At 36.8% G+C, this 15,043-nt stretch overlaps 1 protein-coding gene across 1 annotated transcript; it reads right to left on the reverse strand.

Annotated features, from left to right (window-relative positions):
• Positions 1-1,544: 1,544 nt before the first annotated feature.
• On the reverse strand, positions 1,545-6,603 carry fam8a1a (family with sequence similarity 8 member A1a). Its single transcript, XM_079591384.1, has 5 exons — positions 6,021-6,603; positions 3,778-3,898; positions 2,935-3,058; positions 2,566-2,705; positions 1,545-2,488 (listed from the first exon to the last, which is right to left on the reverse strand). The coding sequence occupies exons 1-5, from the start codon at positions 6,352-6,354 to the stop codon at positions 2,344-2,346; spliced, it is 864 nt and encodes a 287-aa protein (XP_079447510.1). The 5' UTR covers positions 6,355-6,603; the 3' UTR covers positions 1,545-2,343.
• Positions 6,604-15,043: the final 8,440 nt, after the last annotated feature.

A 15,043-nucleotide genomic window follows, 5' to 3' on the forward strand; every position in this document is an offset into this window, starting at 1 on the left:
AAATGCACTTAGGTTAGCCCATCCGAAATCGCACACTTCCCTAGGTGAAAAGCAGAATGTGACAATAGGCCTACTGGTATGTCCGAATTCCCATTTAACAGCATTATGAAGTGCGATGGACACTTTTAACACTTTAGTGACGCAATGACACATGGTTGGTCAAATGATTATGACAACATGGCTAATTTAGTACGTCCAGATTATATAGAATTTACTTGTTTAGCGGCTATGAAGTACATGCAATTACTTATTCACAATAAGAACCTACTCGAGAGAGTATGCGATTTCAGATGGAGACTTGATTGGCTGTTAATGTTTTTATTGTTCATCAGCTTGATAAAATCGCTCTCAAAGTGTTGTGATAGTGATTCTATTGTGGAAAAGTGCTTTACGCAGTTAGCCGTAATTCATTTATGTGAGTGAAAGTGTCCAATAATAAGGGGGTTTCCAGGAAGAGGTTAGTATTCATCATGTGATCTCAAAATGGCTGCCTATGAGACGATCTTCTCCATGTGAATTTAAACAACTTTTATTCTGTGATATTATATGACTGGAGTACATCAAGTGACTGTACTCTAAACATTTAGCATTTATATTTTAAGAGGAAAAAAAATCACTGAGGAACTTTTAAGTGCCGTTAGTGCTTATAAAAGAAACTCCTGCTGCACAAGACTATAAATTCAATAGGCTTATGTATTATCAGATGAACTTGTATGATACAAGTTTATCTGAAAATACATATTGAACAAACATCACGAGATGATATAAGTTGTATCATCTTGTGATGTTTGTTCAAAACCTTGCTTTATAGACTTGTACGTGTTTGTGTGTGCATGTTGCTGGTGTGCACATTTGTCCTAGCTAAGACCCGTGTGTCTGTTTTCTTAATTTGGCCCACAAGGTTTGGATTATGGGGAATTACCCCTGGAACTGCAAGACCTCCAGAGAGACCAGAACAGGCAAACAGAAAGAAAGAAATAACAAAAAGGCTTTATAGTTATGGATGAGATATGTGTTTCAAAGATCTAAATCATCAGTGAGTCTTACCAGAACAATGCAATTTCAGTTTTTTGCATGATTGGCACGTGATCATTATGAAATGTTTTCTGCTTGTAAGAATGTGGACTGTCACTATAAGAATGTGACTGTGTAATTGAACAATGCCAAAGGACATTTGCTTTGAATTTCAAAGAACTCACTCCACTACGATTGTCAAATTAGGGCTCCAGCTTGTGTTTATGAACAAATATCACCACCTAGTGGTTATCAAGAAGCACTGTTTTAATTCTCTACACTAGTCATCAATATCATCATCATTCCTTAACCTTGTACTTCTATGGTTAACTAAAACCAAAACCATTAAAAACTGATCCGTAACTTGAAATTAAATAAAGGTTATCTGAAATAAAAATATAAAAAGCTTAAAATTACTTTATTTTCACTAGTTGCCAAGGCAGCATTTCTAATTTTCATTTAATATTTAAATTTGAAGTTGATGTACTAAAATAACTAAAACTTAAATAAAAATGAATAAAAACTAATTAAAATGACAACAAAATGACTAAAACTTGCAATTTCAATTAAAACGGAAAATGTAAGGATAAAAAAATATATAAATAAAAACTATATTAGTATCTGAATGATACTGTGACATGAGAAAAATAACTTATCCCATTGAATATCGTCTTCAATGATTTTAATATTTTTTATATATGAATCATGCACAATGATGAATCATAACAGCTGATGTGTTTGGCATGCCAAATACTGTAGGGCAGATAATGTGAATTTCAAAATGTAATACTTAGATCATAATTGAAACATATGACAAATAAAACAGGTTTTTAAGAAACCCTGAGAAATGTTGTGAGGCATATCAGCCACCGACTGAATTTACAACAGGAATGGAACATTCCGGACATGCATGTGTGGAAGGACACAAGCTCAATTCCTTGCCTTTGGTAAGATTAATAACAGACTCGTCTGGGCCATAAAGCTCGAATCTGGGGAGAAGTTATAAAAACCTTGTGGATTAAGCTGGTGTTTAGAGTAAAACATTCCACTCGGATGGAATTTCCAAGCATGTCTACATAAAACATGTGTCTTGAGCTTAATATCATTCTTCAACATGAAAAACTGTTTGTTGCAAGATCAGTAACTTCTCTAAGAAAGCAGATATTCCTCAGTGTTGTAAACAATAGCTATGTGATCAGACAGGGATCATTAGTGCAAATCTGCAGTACATACTATTATGATATATTCAAATAAAATACTGAGAACATCTGTAAGCGTTTGAAGTTTGACAGGGGCCGTCTTCAAATGACTTGGACACAAACAGGCCTGTCATCTGGCTCTTCTCCTCCGAACCACGATGGTTCCAGCCACAACGTCATAAACAGTTCTGTTGTGTTGGAAAAAAAGTAGCGTGATAAAGATAGGGAACAGGAAGGCGATGGAGAAGTTTTTGTTTAACGCCCGTACTGTGGACCTGCAAGATGGAAAAAAAAAGTTATTAAATGAAAATACTTCTAATGTATAATTTTAGTTTGTCCGCTCATAACTCACGCAGATAAGCTGACATTGGATGCCGGTACTACCAAAACCCGGTTAGGCTGCACTAGGACTGTCGTGTCACATGTGACGACTCGAAGACCCAGCAAGAACTTTCCCGGAGTGGCACCTCCAGCTCCCCAAATACAGATGATCTGCAGATAAAGACAAGAACACAGACTGAAGGAATGTCACAAACTCATTCAAATCATTTCTAGACTACAGAGGCTTTGCACCAGATGTTGTAACAAAGTGGCAAGATAATAAGGATGGAATTAATAGTCATTTAACTTTCTGAAAAAAAGAAAAATGTAAATTAAAAACAGACTGAGAGGCAAGGCTTCTAAAATATAAGACAAATGAAGCTTGCGGAGACTCACTCACTTCATATACGCACACTAGGACTCTGTATGCTAAAGCCACAACCATCATCTTCTGCAGGTCCTCCAATGATGTGGTCTCATCAATCTCTTCCACAATAAACTGCATCATGAATTTGGAAATATCTCTGTTCAGAAGATCAAAGACATATGAACTGTCATTATACAACATATGAGTGGGTTATGAAAGATGTCGCTTATGCTCACCAAGGCAGCATTTATTTGCTCAAAGATACAGTAAAACAGCAATACTGTGAAATGCCATTACAATTTAAAATAACCTTTTTTTCTATTTTAATATATTTGAAAATGTAATTTATTCCTGTGAAGGGTGATGGCAAATGATTCAAAATTATCATTCTAATATACTGATTTGGTGCACAAGAAACATATCACTGTTTAAACTTCAATAAAAACTCAGTTTTTTTTTTGTTGCTTAAAACTCTTTATAGGATTCTTTGATGAACAGAAAGTTCGAAGAATATTATTTCACAAGTTCACATGTACATGAAATCAGATATAGTAATTGATGCTGTGAAACTGTCATGGGGCAGAGGTGAGGGAAGGCTATATTTATACCGGCTTCCTCTTGTGCTGATTGGTTGATTACCTGAACGTGCTCCTCCCGAACTTTGTTACTTACAACATACAAATTAATTTATTTTAAAAGGATTTTTCATAACTATGTAAATCAAGGGGCAGTAAAGACATTAAATGCATCCTTGCTGAATAGAAATATTCATTTTTCTTTAAGAAATCTTACTGACACCAAATCTATAACTGTCCAGTGATCCAGAAGGAAATCATTCTGACAGTAGTTAGTATTTTGAACAACTTCTCAACTCACTTCATTCCACTGAGATGCATGATCCACAACACTATGGTTGCCTTTACACAGAAGAGAAGGAAGAAATCCACAGTTTCAGCCAGAAATCTACGTAGAGGGGAGGGGATGGTGTACTCTCTACCTGAAAGAAAAAAGATAACGTTAGGACAGAGTTATCTTAGGCAGACATAAATGTATGAAATAATATGATTTTCACATGAAATTCAATTCACCTCAGTGTGCATTCTCAAGGCAGTTTGTTTAAAGGGGTGGTAAAATGCCTTTTTCACAAGATCTAAAATAAGTGTTTGATGTCCCCAGAGTGTGTATGTTAAGTTTTAGCTCAAAATACCCCACAGATATTTTTATATAGCATGTTAAAGTTGTCACTTTTTGAGGATGAGCAAAAACACACCGTTTTGTGTCTGTTCCTTTAAATGCAAATGAGCTGCACAGAGGGCGGAGCTTCAAAAGCTTGTGTTCTTTTACCTCACACAGACAGACATGCACTGAAAATTTCAACAACTTTTAGTATTTTATGTTCAAACGGAGTAAGACAATGATGGAGAGACTCAAGAAGAGGTGACAACATCTAGAATGCAACAGGACATTTCTGAATGGTTAGTTGATGAATTTATATAGCTGATGTGGAGTTAACTATCTTCTAGTCATTGATTAGCATATTCTGTCATGGCAATCTGTAAATCGCATTCCCGGGGGCGGGGTTTATGTAAATTCTAGGGTTAGTGATGTCACTAACCCGAGAGGAATGTCGTGTAGTCCCTACCAGCCGTTTGTTGTAGTCCTTTTCTTTAAAAGTAAATATCTTCCTTTGCTTTGAACTTTGAGCGTTGTAACTTTGCAGATTTTGTTTATGCTCAAACAGCAACATTTCACACTAACTAAAGTAAAAAAAGTGAAATCATACTCAACCACCCCTTTAATTCTTCCAGTAACAGATAATATGTGACATGTCATGTGCACTAAGGTTGGTTGGTTCTGTGCATTTTGTTTCATTTATTATGTGGTGTGAGACTTTTGTACCCCACGTCATACACCTTAGTGAAAAGGTGGCACAGAAGCGCTTCAGAAGTGGCTTTTAAGTGTCTACACAGACTGTTTAATGCTGCTCAGAGGTGGCATAAATGCATTCACACAGCAATTTCAACTGCATACTTTGTTACTAGGGGTTGAGGTAGATCAGAGCAGGCATCTTTTTTTTAAATCCAGCATTATGTCTTTACACTGAATTTTGAGTAGGAACAGTCTAACAGGGTTAGTTCACCCAAAAATGAAAATGATTCCATAATTTACTCAGCCTCAAGCCATCCTAGGTGTAAATGACTTTCTTATTTCAGCCAAACACAATCAGAGTTATATTAAAAAATGTCCTGGCTCTTCCTAGCTTCATAATGTGAGTTTTTGAAGCTCCAAAAAGTGCATCCATCCATCATAAAAGTAATTCACATGGCTCCAGGGGGTTAATAAAGGACTTCTGAAGCAAAGCAATGCATTCTTGTTAGAAAAATATTCATATTTATAACTTTATAAACTATAATAACTGGCTTCCGGTAACGACCGTATGCGATTCTAATTCGGGCAGAAGAGTGAGTGACCTCTTGGCTCTGACCCGACGCATGACGTAGGATGTAGGAGTAGGTTGAGCTTAGGTGAGAGTAGACGTCTCTCGCGGTTCAAACAAATAGGACTTTGCAACAATCTCAAACAACATTTCTCTTTAAAAATTCTCATTTTAGACGTGTTTTGTTTTGCTCTATCCTCTGTGCTTCCACCTTCGTGAATACGTCATGAGTCGGGTCAGAGGTCACTCTTCTGCCGGAACTAGACTTGTGTACGGCGGTTACAGGTAGCCAGTGATTATAGTTTGTACTTTATAAAGTTATAAATATGGACAAAAAATGCATCGCTTTGGTTCAGAATGCCTTTATTAACCCCCTGGAGCTAATGGATTACTTTTATGATGAATGGATGGATGGATGGATGGATGGATGGATGGATGGATGGATGGATGTAGGTATTAATGGAGGTACCATTCACTCCCATTATAAAGCATGGAAGAGCCAGGATATTAAACTCTGATTGTGTTTGGCTGAAAGAAGCAAGTCATATACACCTAGGATGGCTTGAGGGTGAGTAAATGATGGGATCGTTTTTAAGTGATGTGTTTTTAAGTTAAGTGTTTAATGATGCAACTGATAGCTCCGTCTCCTCCGAGCATTGGATTGACAGCTACAGTAAGTTACCTGCGGGCTGTGCTGGTCCTCTGTCAGCAGTGCTGGATGTGGCAGTGGCTGCTGGACGGCTGGACGGTGGGCTCGTCTGGTTATACCAGGCAGCGATGTCAGCGGGCGTCGCGGCATATGCAGATGTGGAGCTGCCGGGTGCCTGGCAACCGAACTGAGGCGGAGGAAACAGCGGCGCGGACATCAACACCCAGCTCTGCCAGCTCGCATAGCCACAGTAATAGCGCCACATCCACTGCTGCAGCCGCGCGCAGTATTCAGTCGTTGTCATGCTGTCACTGTTATCGGATTTCTGCCCGTTTTTGGCCGTTTCTTCCGCAATATCTGCTGTCATGTTGACTCCTTTCGTTAATCTTATTTAGACTTCCACTCACTAAAGAGGCTAATCTGCTCAGGCAGCGGCCATGACAACTGCTCATTCGAGCCGGAATATACCACTATGCTAATACATTTGTAACTTTAGTTGGTATTTTTCGCTTCAACTGCCTAATAAGACAGTTTCTATAGTTATATTTATCATAGCAAAAAGACGTGTCTGCTAAAAAAAGACACAAACTGTGCAAGTAACTCAAAATTAAACCGCACCAACTGTTTATGCACCCCTGTGATATCCAATAGTGGTGCAGGCTGCAAAGACCAGATGTAAAGAAAGACAGTAAATCAGACAGTCATGATTAATTTGAAATTATCGAAATATTAATACAGTGATCATTTAATTTGACTGATTATATTTTTATTTAAATATTTATAGTAAAATAATTATTAAGGCCTACGTTTATGCATTTGGCTGACGCTTGTTATGTAAAGCGACTTACATTGCAGTGAGTAAAGTTATGCTACTACATTTAATTAGTTAATGTATTCCTTGGGAGTCGAACCCATGACCTTTCCATTGCTAGCTATGTATTCAATTTACATATTAAACCTAGTGTATGAAATGGCAAATATAAATTATATAATTGCATTTTCATTTTCATTTTGCACCAAACGTTGCACAAATGTATGGGAAAATGTAAATGTAATTACAGAAATGCATTGCCATTTTACATATTGAATTGTCATTTTGCATATTACATATCAAATTGAATATTGCTACTCATAAGCTTCCATAGTTTAAGCTTATGGAATTATGGTTAAATAATTAGTATTACACAATAAATAATTATTTTCAAAATTATTCCTGACAATACACATCCACTTAATTGTGCATTTACAGGTCTGATTATAATCCATGCAGTATTCATGTCCTCGTATTGATTTAGAATATATAGGCTAATGTTTGTATTTTTTTTTTCTTCAAATAATTAGTCACACTAAATTACCATTTAAAATTACAATTTCGTTTATACATTCATAAAAAAATATTGATTATAAAAAAGTCCTCAAATAGTCTCACCACTAGGTGGCGACAATGTCATTCATATGATTTTTCAATTATGAAAGTGAACTGGTCAATTCTCAATACATTATTGAGTTCTGTATTATCAAATAGAGACCTAGAGACCGTTAATACATGTAATGATACAGATTCTCAAACTTAAAAGTTATTTTATTTTTAAAAGGGGAGTGAGAAAGACAGAGAGGAGATGAATTGTAAACTCTACTTGCGAGCATTCCTAAATTGAGTTTCTGCAGTTAGTGTTGAGTCAGTTGAGTCAATACGATTAATTGTGCTTATTTAGACAAACGCACGTCAATGCAAAAGGGTCAAATGTAGACAGCTTCAAAAAAAGTCAGCCGGTTTTGTCTCTAGACGCTTGTTATGGTGGCCAGCTGTTAAAAGACCGGGATGTACTTATGTCTGTGTGTTGCTCTCATTCTCTGTTGGTGGTGTATTTGCTGACTGGGCTGCCCTGGGCCTGTGAGTGAGGTCTGGCTGGCCTAGTGACTGTGCTGGTCCCTGAATGGAGGCCCCCAGGCGGAACAGAATCAGCCCATGTGAGGATGATCACCCCTGACAGGATGTGAGGTGACTTGCACAGAAATAATCAGGGGCAAATAAAAGCTGTGTCCAGCAAACGCTGACCTGCATGGAACCTGCCACTGCCTGAGGATTACGAGCGAGGTGTGTGAGCGTGTCTGTCTGCTGTCCATACACAGATAATCATAGTATTAGTACCTGCACGGTTTAAAGCGAAGAACCACAATGGGTTAAAGTATTCAAAATAAAATCACACAGTAAACGCAGAGGAGGACATTTTACACTGGAATTTATTGTGTTATAGCCTACTTGAACTTTGTTACTGTTGTGTCAAGAGTTGTGAAGAGCTGTGCCATGTCTGAGGCAATAAGTGACTCAAAACTTTTGCTAAGTTCTGTGTCATATGTTAACAGATGATCTGCACAATTAAAGAACATTTAAATGTTAAACACCTGTTTTCCTTCATCATTTCATGGTATATTCAAAGCATTTCTTAAAGAGACTATTGCCTGTTCACACACCAAGGACGATAGCTATTGATAACGATAAAGATATTGTTCTAATCATTTTAAATATAAAAATAATAGCAGAGTCCACACCACAACTATAACGATAAGGGCACAGAGAAACGATATCTTGGAATCACTCTCAGAACTTTTTTTAATTATTTTTTTCAGTTGATGAAAAATAGAAAAGAATGACAGCCAATCAGAAACCGCCAGACTTTAACGAGCTCGAGCATTTTAAAGCGGCAGACAAAAAAACTGCAGCGCGCTTGCTTAAAATAAACAAAATCGTGCGTTGCTCTGGACACTAATATATTTCGTTATAGTTATCGTTCTTGGTGTGAACGGGACTTGTTACAGCCTGTAGCTCATACAAGTTAAGAGCATTGCTGTCCTCACTCTCTCACCCAAATCAACTGGGGAATCAACAGTCCTGCATGCAAAACCCTCCCAATCTGCTGCAGATTCACAACTCGCCTCATTTGATTAATAAATTGGGGTAAAGACAAACTCTGAAGTAACGTGTCAGGAGATAATGTTCGCATTTGTGGTTGCGCATTTGTTGAGTTAAAAAGGTATTTTGTTTTTTAATGAAAGAGCTTTTATTTCTGTAGCCTAGCCTACTTGTGGCTTGACCTTGAAAACGTAAATGATTTCAAGCTATAGGCCTATAATTCCTTCATGCAGTCAGTGATACATCTTTTCTTTGCTGACTTGGTTTCTTATAAACTCATATCTCTGCAAAGTCTCAATGTTTGTGATTTAAATTCCCTTATTTCAGCGCTAATGTTAAGGGAGTTTAATAATAAATCGTGGTGACAGTGTGTCATGTGATCAGCACCCACACCGAGATTTAACCTCAGAGATGAACTACACATTATATTGTAACTTAATTCAGAAATGTACTATATTTAAAATCATTTTATAACGTTTTATTAGGGTAAATTACACTATAATATCCTGATAAACACTTTATTGTTGAATCTAGGCAGGTTATGGATCATGGATGCATACAGGAGTTTAACGTTTTTCTTTAAAACTGCATGATAAATAAGGAATCAAAAATAACATTGGTCATGGCGTTATTTTAAGCCTTCACTATTTAATATTAAATAGTCTGGTATTGTGACAAATTATTTATTTATTTTAGCTTTGTTCTGTTTTGTTTTGTTTAAAAGTACAACATTTCCATGTATTTATTCATTTATATTCTTGTTTTTTTTTGTGTGTTTTTTTCTTCTGGTTTTTGTTTTGTTTTTTTGTTACAAAAATTCCATTTAAAAGTACATGTAATCTTAGTATGACGCAAAAGTATATCATGACATCTACCGATTTATCAAAAAATAAATAAAAGGTAAACAAAGCAAGTTCCTTTACTGCTTCCGTATACGTCGGCTGCTTACGTATTTTGCTCCTTAACTGAGAACACGCAAATCCCTTTTCATATGATTTGTAGCCATTATTTGACACATAGACCCCATTAAGTTAATTATGTCACATTTCAGAGGTGAGCACTAATGTGAGGGGCTTGGCGTCATGCGGTCAGAGCTCATATACCTCCCACCACCTCCCTTTCTGTGGCCCATTCAGAGTACCTCTCAGCCCTATATGTGGCCCTGTCTGTCTGATCACATGAGCCACTTCCCCCTCGGCTTTTCCAGATCAAAAGTTAGCCGTGGGAAAAGCCATAAAGCATTCCAGAACATCTGACATTTGAAAATGTTTGTTTGCTATAGGCTACTTGCAGCTGTGTGCAGACAAAGCCGAAGACAAGCATCCATCACTTCAAAGTTGCTTTGTATTCCACATTTAGAGCACTGAGCAACAATGTAATGGGTTAAATGTATCATTCTTGAAATAGCATTGATCTGAAGGTATAGTGATATATCGGTGAAACTGAGCTAAATTACACCAAATCCTGTTTGGAGTTTCAAATAAATCTCAATCCGTGATGATTCGGGGGTTAAATTCAAGTACAACCGTAAGTGTTTTGTTTACAAGCAGCAAGAAGAAAGGTCAGTCAATGACTTATAGCTTCCGTTTCCTCTGAGCTATCACAGACCCACGTTATCTCCCCCCTACAGCGTGTGGAAGTACGTGTTTGAAAGTAATTAAAGGGTGTTCACAGAGCTATTGTTCTCTAGACTCTTGCTCTTGAAAATAAAAACACATAGATATATCTCTTTTTATATAAACTATACAGGCAAATTATTATGACGCTCAAACGTTAATTTCCCTTGCTCCTCTCCAACAGGAAAACAGTACTTTGTCATTGCTTGACAAAAGACAATGACTTTTTCATTGTATTGAAATTGATCAGCGGAAAACAAGGAGCTGGTGGAAAAGTTCTGGAGAACTCTGCAGACATTTCATTGGCAGGATCATAAAAGAGAACCTGAGTGGATTTATAGGGTACTGCCCACACATTGAGTACAAATTCAAAGCATTGGAGGCACAAATCATGTTGTTTTTGTTTTTTGTTTTTTTAGAACAACTGGATTTGTTAGATAAATTATAAATTACAATTAACATGGCTCTATAAAAAGTATATTGTTAGTAACACATTAAAGTCCCTTTTGATTTTGGCCTGTCCAACCTGCATCTCATGATATTTTATTTTTACTATTTTATGAGGTAGCAATTTTGTATAACCTTTTACTATGTGATTCATACAGAAATATTTACAATTTTTAGAAAAACATAAGCATGAAGGTCCAGCCTTAAACCCACCCCTAAATCTAACTGTCAGTGGGGCATGACAGATTATGAGTCATATCATATCAGTTCACCTAAACATAAAATAGTTATGATTTGCCATGAGAGGTCCTTCTTGACTATGGCATATTCTGCTTAATTGACATTTATTTTATTTTTATTATGTCGTAAAAAAAATATTTGTGTATATATATATACATATATGAAAATTGTATTGTTGACTGCATTTGTCAAGCTCAACTATTCATTTTTCTAAAAATGATCAAACAACTATAGGATACAGTGTGTTACAATTATATATTTTTGTAGTTGATTTTTGCATTCACGAAAAAAATTAAAAAGCAAAAAGTGAACACATATAAAATATAGTTTGACTTACCTGACACTGACAGTCAACATTTTCTGAAGACTAAACCCCTCTTCTAAACCCCTCTTTTCACTGACCATGTTTTTAAAAAATAATATAAAAAAAAAAAAATTTAATTCTAAAGATTTTCAAAGGCCTATCCTGTACCTTGTTTCTGTAACATGCCATATTCACCGCCTTAGGATGGGTTATGGGAGTGAGATTTAACTCCCACTTGCATGTTCTCTTATCTGGGACGAGTATGTGTTTCTCAAACTATATCTAACAAGAATTCTAAACAGAATTTCCTTTCATTCTTTATCTGGTCCCAAATGGGAAGATTCAGTGTTCCAGAAAATCGGGTATTAAGCACATGTAGATCTCAAGCTTCACATAGCATTAAAGACAGCTGATTTACAAGTAAAAGTTTACATGCTGGACTGAAATTGGGACGGGGAAGCCTATGGTTACTTTGATTGTGTGGATTCAGCATTCATTACAAGTTTCAAGTTCACAATTGTGTTCTGTTACCATTGTGCCCTTGAGAAACTCCTCTACAATTATGTAGGATGAACATCTGTGACTGTTTTGACTGGCCCCTTTTTTGATGTTGTACTATAGAGGCTCCACACTGAGCAGGTCTCTGTATGGAATTACAGATCACATGTCCTCAGTGAATCCAAAGGACGAGGAAGGAAATCAGCTAATAACACTCATTCATGGCTCATCCCACCTTATCAAGGTTAAAGGGAGAGTTTGGACAGATTGGAGTGTTCTTAAACAAAGATGACCTCATGTTTAGCAGTCTTGAGTAATGAATACAAAACCAAGAAATATTTCGCTTATAGTCAAAAAGCAAATGCAAAAAAGGAGACTGAGTGTGTGGTAATATAAAAATATCAAGTGTAGCGTCAGTTCTGGTAGGTCACGTTAGTCATCAGCTGAGCCACGTCTACTTATAGGAATACGACACTATACATATAAGCTCCTTCAGTATTATCAGTTTCTCAGAAGCATTACCCTCCTCCATCCCCAGCTCCTCCTCTTATCGAGTCAGGATTTGGCATTCTGATTCCCCTTGAATCAGAATAAATTCTTGAAATATGTTGTACTTTAAAATCTTGAATTAATGATATCTGCAATACATTCATGTTGGTTCTTCTGTTTACCCTAAGGGAAGTTATTGCTGCTCTCCTGCTCTTATACATGCTGGGCTGCATGGATGCGCAGGGAGTTCACGCCCATAATCGAACCATACCGCCAATCCAAACTATATGCTAATTGTCAATCATATTTGACGATAGTGGTCCTGACAGAAGAGGTATATAAAATGATCTGTTTGATTTAAAATATTGAATAACAGTAATGCATTAAAAGAACAGTGAAAAATTTCATTTTTTTTTTATTAATTGTATTTGTTTGTTTGTTTGGTTGGTTGGTTAGTTGGTTGGTTGCACTTTATTTTACAGTATGTGTACTTACGTGTACTTACAGTGTACTTACCTAAGAAAGTACTGGGTAACATAATAGCTAAATGGATTAAGGTTAGGTTTCTGGGTTAGTACCTAGTTATAACCCAGTTATTGCAATTACTACAAAAAAGTATATAGTATGTACAGATAGGGAACAGGACTGTAAAATAAAGTTTATTTATTTAGTTATTTATTTATTTAGTTAGTTAGTTAGTTCATTTCTAAATTAGTCTATTTACTGAAACATTTTCCATTGTAAAACTGCATTATTGTTTTAAAAAAAAATCATGGAACACAAAAGCATATTTAACAAAGTGAATAACCATTCATTTTTATTTTATAGAAGCACAGTTCAGACATTGTGCAAAACAAAATATCTCATGTTGCGTTGCTCAAAAACAAACAAACACATCGTAATTATATTTGTTCATTTATTTTCGGACTGTAAGAGAAAGATTCCTTACATTTACAGCATGAGGTCAGCTGTGTACTCAAATCTTTCAGGCCAGTTTCTTGCAAGGTTCTTTGGCCACAGACGTCCCTCCTTCAGTGACCATTGCAGCTCTTTGTGTTCTGAACTGGATTTGGAGTCCAACAGGCTGGTTGCGTAGCAACAAGCTTCCCAGAAGCCCCTGCTGATATCAGCCCTGACTCAACTGACACATAGCAACCCTGATTCCCACCAGGCAACTGAAGTGAACTCAAAACCCTTTTCAGCAGCTATGTCGACAGATTGATTTGCAAATCAAAGCATTTTACAACATATCAGCTACTGTTGTGAAGGCATGAATTGACCAATTAAAACACAGAGGTCATGGTACGCCTCAGGGAGATTATCACTGAAAAACTAGGGAATGTTACAAACATGCTAAAAATGCTAACTGACTATTATCGTATAAGCCTGCAGGTCCCTATAGGTTTTTATAACCTTCGCTGTCTGTGAAAGGCTCTGTTGATGTGTCAATAGCATGGGAAGCTGTTTTATGGCAGTGTGAGGGACATATCCTTGGCCGATATGATTGTCTGTTCCAATGTAAGGAAAGTGAGCGGAAGGGTGCGATCGCTCTCCTGCGGTGCAGCTTTCCAGATGTTACTCAAAGGATATGATTTCATTCCTGTAGTGTTATCTGCACAAGCAAAACAGTCTGCAGGTCAACACACGAAGACAGGACCCCTGTGAATCCGACACACAATACTGAGACATCCCGCAAGCGGTGCACACACCCATAATGCAATACACAGACGCTCACAAGATCTGATCCATTCAGTCAATAATGACCAGCGTACTGTACCCTTGTTACATGGAGATTCACCAAATTAATTAAGGTTTACATTTTGTTTTATAACTTTACCTATATATTATTGTAATGCATCCACAATTAAACAAAACAGTCTATTAAAGTCGCCATGAAATGGACATTGCTATAGTCTTTTCTTCCCCATTGTGACATGTAGCTATCTGAGTGAAATGGCTTCTCAAGCCAGAGAAAGTGCAGCACAGGGATTGTTTTTGTCTATCGGGAATTTGTTGGATCGTTGGATTGCTGTGGTTTGCTAGTGATGTCTGAGTGACAGGTTGTTCCATCCTCGCGCCAATAAACACGTCATCCTCAGAAAAGAGATGTCGCTGCAATATTCCCATATACAAACATAAGAATTGTCCATTTTGATTTCATGGTGACTTTAAGGTGCGGTCACATTAACCGTGGCTCGGCAACATTTTGCGGGTAAAATCAAGTGGTTCTAATAATCCACCATTTCGGGAGTTTTGCGTAAGTGAGAAGAAGTTGCCCACACTGATTCCGTTCATGTTCAAGTTGGTCAAGCGAATTCGCCGCCCTGAAAATAAGAAAGCTTCTTGAGACTTCTGACTTGTTCTTCAGTCATTGCTACATTACTGACAAAAGACATGCACCTTTATGATGTACAAAACAATCTGATCAACATTGTAAATACATAGTAATTTTAACACTGTAGTTTTCTGACGTCATTTTAACTACAATCAATAACTGAGACTCAAAATGTCATTTGTTCCCAGGAACAGGAGTGCAAGCAAAACCGCT

The sequence above is a fragment of the Phoxinus phoxinus genome (genome assembly GCF_949152265.1).
Source record: "Phoxinus phoxinus genome assembly, chromosome: 19".
In the NCBI taxonomy this organism is placed as follows: Eukaryota; Metazoa; Chordata; class Actinopteri; order Cypriniformes; family Leuciscidae; genus Phoxinus; species Phoxinus phoxinus.

Bases quoted from the DNA above. Each gene is read 5' to 3' on its own strand.
- fam8a1a (XM_079591384.1), bottom strand. From the start codon at position 6,354: ATGACAGCAGATATTGCGGAAGAAACGGCCAAAAACGGGCAGAAATCC. The intron at 3,059-3,777 runs GTGAGTTGAGAA...TCTTCTGAACAG, and splicing joins ATGCATCTCAGTGGAATGAA to AGATATTTCCAAATTCATGA. The intron at 2,706-2,934 runs GTGAGTGAGTCT...CTTTATCTGCAG, and splicing joins TCCTAGTGTGCGTATATGAA to ATCATCTGTATTTGGGGAGC.